Source organism: Fulmarus glacialis, unplaced genomic scaffold (genome assembly GCF_000690835.1).
Source record: "Fulmarus glacialis isolate BGI_N327 unplaced genomic scaffold, ASM69083v1 scaffold24407, whole genome shotgun sequence".
NCBI classification, from domain to species: Eukaryota; Metazoa; Chordata; class Aves; order Procellariiformes; family Procellariidae; genus Fulmarus; species Fulmarus glacialis.
The window spans coordinates 5,080-10,896 of NW_009225457.1; the positions used below are offsets into that span (position 1 = coordinate 5,080).

General features: G+C 43.8%; 1 protein-coding gene across 1 annotated transcript in view; it reads right to left on the reverse strand.

The window, feature by feature from the left end:
- Positions 1 to 64: 64 nt before the first annotated feature.
- Positions 65 to 5,817, reverse strand: part of CDHR1 (cadherin-related family member 1) — a 46,046-nt gene continuing 40,293 nt past the window's right edge. The window contains exon 17 of the mRNA XM_009582489.1: positions 65 to 616. Within this exon, the coding sequence (XP_009580784.1) occupies positions 65 to 616 (552 nt within the window). The remainder of the gene's footprint in view (positions 617 to 5,817) is intronic.

A 5,817-nucleotide genomic window follows, 5' to 3' on the forward strand; every position in this document is an offset into this window, starting at 1 on the left:
CCGAGAAAATATGTAACCCCGCCCCCAGCCACAATCCGCAGTCTCTGGGGGCTGCCAAGAGCGCTTAGATGTGGGGCTCACCGATAGCTGCGTTCCTCTTCTCAAACTTCATTTTGAGCTCTGACACGAGGGCGTTGTGGGCGCTGCCATGACCTCTCTTCTTCAGCTGCTTGTTTATAAACTTGGGAGTGAGGGAGCCGGACACGGTTGGCACCCGCCACCCCAGGGTGTCCCCCCTGGGAGCCAGGGTGGGGGGCGGCGGGGGCGAGGGGGCGGTCGGCAGCACAGGGGCAACCTGGATGTTGTTGTTGCTGTTCTCGTTGTGTAGGCTCTTGGCATCATCCTCAACGACAAACTTCTCCGCAGCATTGCTGGGCCTCTTGAACTTCAGCCACTCCATCCTGACTGCCCGGGACTGCAGGGTCTGTCTCTTTTTTATGATCCTTCTTACCGGCATGATTTTGTTGGACCGCTTATTGCGCCAGAACATGGCAGTAGAGATCATGATAGTTATCAGCACCATTATGCCCATGACGCCAGCTAGCACTCCTAAGGCTTTCATGGGATTATCTTTAGTTTGCATCAAAAAGGCGGCCATAGGCCCTTTGTGAAGAGTCTGTAAAAGAGTACAAAGAAAACACATGACTTACTCTGTGGGACAGACAGTGACCCAGAAATTTCATTTGTCCAAAATATGTAACAAGCAGGGCTGACTAATGGAAATTGTCTCTAAAAAAAAATGAGAGTCAAAGAGCCAGTCCAGGTTTGGAGAATTTAAATGGAGCAGGAGACTGGGCAAGCATTACAGTATGTGAGATGGACGACTGTCGAACACAAAAGCTTGCAGGAGTACTACCGCCAACGTAGGACGGATTCCTGCGTGTCACCATAGTGCTTGTTTAACTTGCAAGAACTGAGCAAGAAAATAATTGGCTCCAGGATCTGCAGCTGTATTGCTGTACTACATTTCAGAGTTAATTTCTTCGCAATAATAGTGCTGAACCCAAACAGAAGTTTATGAGTAGAAAATGATCTTTCAGAAAGAGTTGCAGGTGAGTCGGTGATGCAGTTTATAGGATTATTACTGAGCATGGCATTAAAAAGATTATGAGAAAACTTCACTTTATAAAATTACAGTGTACAAATGAGTAGTTGGCAGGTATGTACTGCATTCTGTTTTCAAGTACTCTTTTACAGACATAACAAAACTCTTTGAGGTAGGGGACATGAGTAGAGCTAAAGAGCTTTGTTTTTAGAAATAAAAGAAATAAGCAGTAACATAAGCTACATATGGCATATTAAGGACAAATGAATGGCCAGTTCACTTTGCAGCTTAGCACACTGTGCGTCTCGGAGGTCCCCGTATAATTTTGCGGATTTTGCCCTGCGGGTGGAGCCTGGATCTTTTCACACTTTTCCAGTACATGATGGTGGAGATCACCATTGTTACAGAAATGGTGGAAAGGACGCCACTCATGCAAATTCCAAATACTGTCCATGGACGCTTCTTGAGACCTAAAATATAGGATTTTACCCTGGACTTGATCTGGAAATATCAAAAATAAGAGAAATGGTCAACCCTCACGTATTTATATTTGAAAGAGGCCAGCATCTATTATAAATACAACTAGGGAACTAGGGTAAAATGCGTACAGGATAGAAAGCATATAAAATAAAGGGAGCTAAGTGTTGAACTAGGCACAGGAGAGGAGATTGCAATGACATTGAACTGAATCCACAAACACTAAAAGAAGTTAGGAAGCATGTATAAACACCTGGCTGATCAGCGAATAAAGGGTAGCAGCGCGGCACATAGATCACCCTTATTCATGGCATGGTAGTCCACCCTTGGACTACATTTTCAAGAGAAGTTCATAATGAATACAAGCTCCTGCAAGGGTATCTGGACAGACAGTAGTGTTGTGCAAGGCCAGAAGATCCTTCAGAAATGGCACATGGGCAAAGAAATGCTATTAAACTCATGAACCACACTACCTTACAGGTAGCGACCAACTGTCATCATTTTGCTGTGCAAAGAGTTTTTTCATTATTTAATTAGGAATGGACCTAAGCTAGAAACCAAAAGCAGAGCAGTCCACGGCTTTGGTGGAGCTTGGATTCGTATCAGCTTTGCTGTTCTGCATTACATGGATTTTGTGTATTTAAATCCCATCAGATGACAGAAATTCTACCCTGTCTCACTTAACTTCATGTGAAAGTCTGATGAATTAAGTGTCAGATAAATCCTGTTAAGTAGTACATGACCTGAAATCAGTCCACTTATGAGTGTTGTCAAGACCTATTTTGTAGTGAGGCACGGATGGCTAAATAGTATAGGACCAACACAAGGAGAAAGATGACATACAATTAAGAAGATTCTATATCTCGGTAATAATTATTTGATTAGCTATTTGAAAACCTTGAATAAACAGGATTAGACAAAAGTACATGTCTATGTTGCCGGTGTACAACAGTCGCAGGGGTAAGAACTGATGGAAGTCGTATGGGGAGTTTCAGAATTCAGCTTTGTTCATCTCCCCCTTGTCTCACCAAGTTTGGCACCTGTTCAGAGCTTCCAGTTATGACAAGGTGATTAACACCAAAACGAAACCCATTAATAGTTAGCTGGTTCAGCCTCTATTCTAGTTACTGGGCCTGTACTATACAAAGCTTTGCCTGGAATCAGCCTTGGATAACTTCTTCAGTAACGTCTGCATAAAAAAAACATAAGGCATTTTGTAAGCATACTCTGGGAGAATTTCTGTTTGTCATGGCCATGACACTCACAGGATAAATAGGAAGAGTAACTTGCAAAACAAGCCTGGAACAGCATCATCTTAGCCAGCCTGCAGAGAGGCTTACGTAAGTGCATTTGTCACCAAAAATCTTTACAATCTTGTCTGTGTCATCACTGTGGCCCAGCCAGTTAACACACAGACCAGGTCTGAGAGAGGTCTGAGCACATTCTGACAGTGAAAATCTGGGAGCGTGGGGACACCGAAGTTTAAGCGCTTTGGCTCTGAGCACTACCCTGCATGTTCAAAACACCTTCAAGTCACCGTATCAATTACCAACAGTGCCTCAGAACCGGGTCAACAAATAGTCCCACTTTATAATTAATTTAGCTGTAGTTTTTTCCTAAGAGGCATGCTGCATTTTGAAGAATACTGATTTTTCTTGTACACATAAAAAAAAAGCAGATACACAATGAAATGAAAGCTGGTATGGGAAGCACTGTCATATCTCTGTGGACCAAAACCTGGAAGAAACACTCTCTTTCTTAATAGCCATCAAAAAAAGTTAAAATACCACTGCTCACAAAAGATAATGCTCCGCTGTTTTTTTGCTGTGATTTCACAGTTATAATGAGCACTGGCCCAGAGAAGGGTTGGGGACAATTAGAGGGTTACAGAACCGTGGCAGAAGTTTGGATGTAGCTAAGCTGTTCCTATCAGCTTTGAGAAAGGAGAAGTCCAATCCTGGGACAAGAATACAATTAAAAAGATTAAAACACCTGTTTGGATTAAAAAATGTCATCACCTATTTTTTTGTTTGACAGGCAAGTATGGTCCCTTGCAGAACCCTTGTGACTGTCTGTCCCCTGCAGAGAAGCTCCTCAGCCTGCGTCCCGCAGGGTGCTGGTGTCCAGCAGTCACTGGGACTCGCCAGCTTTTGAGAGGCTCTAACATTGACACATGCCTTTGAAGCCGGTTTCGTAAGACCCCGCATTGTGCAGCTTCAGCGTAGACAGATGCTTTCAGGCTGCGTACCTGAAGGGCAGGCTGCAGAAAACACCCCTCTGCAGCACGTGGGGCTTATTCTTGCCATCCTTCCTCCACAGTGGCTTCCTCCTCAGAAAACTGAGTTTTTCCAAAAGGATTCCCATGTCTCTCTCTGCTCCTGAAATGGTGACTTACTTCCTTTGTTTTTCTCTCTCCTGCCACAACAGTTTGCAGTGTGCAGACATCCACACCTCCTGGCAGCTTCTCAAGAGCCTTTCATAATGCACGGGTTGCAGTGAGCAGAACAAGTGGGCAGCGTATCCAGAAGTTGGACCCAGCAGGAGTGTGCAGTTGAGCTGTTCAACCACGAGACCAGCTAAGGCTCACCAGCTATATTTAGAAGTCTAAGAAAGCAGGCAAAGCTGTTAAGAGCCCAAGCTATCACAGATTATAGACAACTTGGGCTGTGTCGACTTGAGCAAGTGGATCTGTACAACGAACCAGCTGGTTCTGAAGATCCCACTTCCACATATTCAGCATTTCTGGGGTTTTGCTTCAGATTGCTCTAGCCTGGTTGCAGGGACGGACTGCCCTCTGGCACCAAAGCACACTAGGTGCGGTCCCCAAACACATTTTCCTCTGAAAGAAGTCCACTTTGTGTGCTTGGAGCTATCCGGGACATAAGCCACCCCACTGTATGTGGGGATGATCAGGAGATCTGCTTCAGAAGTAAATCCTGATCCGAGGTAGAACACAAGCTGCCCCCTCCGGTGCTTATCCCAAAGAGCAGTGCTATCACCGTATATAAAGGCTGCATTTACATCTTACATATTACTTTGTAATACAAACACGAGCATGGGGCAAGACTTCTCAAATCAAACCAACCTTTTCTGAACTATTTATTTCAAGGTCCATGTAACAGTGGAAAGAAAAAGCTAACTGCTGTGCAAATGTGGCAAAGGATGTTTAGTGCCATCAGCAACCACACTTCCCATGGCTGCAGAGTTAGTATGACAGAGGAGGAAATATCCACATTAATTCACAGAAGGTATTTGTTGAACCTTTCAGTTAGGGGAATCTAAAACTGAGACTCACCAGCTACATTTAGAAGTCTAAATGAGTGGCCAAAGCGATTAAGAACCACAGATTATGCTATCTAAATGTGGACTTAAGCCTCAGTCCATGAAGAGGTGTAAATAAATGCCCCCATATACTTGCAGAACCTCAGTGGAGTTCATGAAGAGGCAGAGGGATCCCCCCATCAGGCCAACCTTCAGGATCAGGAGTGGGAATCAGTTTTTCCGTGAAAATCTTGGGCAGCAGTAATAGATTTTTGAATGAGATGTAAGGGTGAAAAAAGAGTGGCTTTTTCAGCATATGTTTCTTATTCTGTTGAGAAAGGATAGGAGATTAACAGATGCCACTCAATACCAATTTCCATAAAACCAGACTCAGTTAAATTAAAAGGCCTCTGGAATTTTTTATCACTGTATTATTCCAAGAGCTAAAGGTCCTTTTGATGTGCAATACTGCTGAACTTAGCCACAAGGCATCTATCTTGAAGGGCACAGCCTTGTGCTAATTGCAATGGTAAATGTTAATCAGAAAATATGCCTGTTTAATTACTTGGTGTGATTAACACTCCAGGAAACCTCTAGAGGATGCATTAAAAAATATCCTCCTTATCCAAAATCAGTAATACATAAATGCCCACCAAACAGCTAAAAGAGACTCTGTACAGCTGGAGCACAGAGGAATGAAATGTACATTTGTAACAGCCTGTGAGAGTGTGTGCATGTGTGCGAGAGTGCGTGTGTACGCGATGTCCCTACACCAAGAGACTGTTTCCTTCACAAAGTGTTAGCAGCGACTGTGCTGTGTCTGGGACATAGGGAGTGACCAAGGGTTTTGTACGCTGGCACTGCATCTCATTCACGTGCAAGCTGAAATTTGAGAATGGTTTTTTCAAGGAGACGTGATGCTCTTGGATAAAAAAAAAAACCAACCCAAATCATTGCAAGCAATGGAAGAAGTAATGGAGAAATGCACAAAAGCTTACGGAGGATGCGACATCAGATTAGTAGTGCAGATCCTG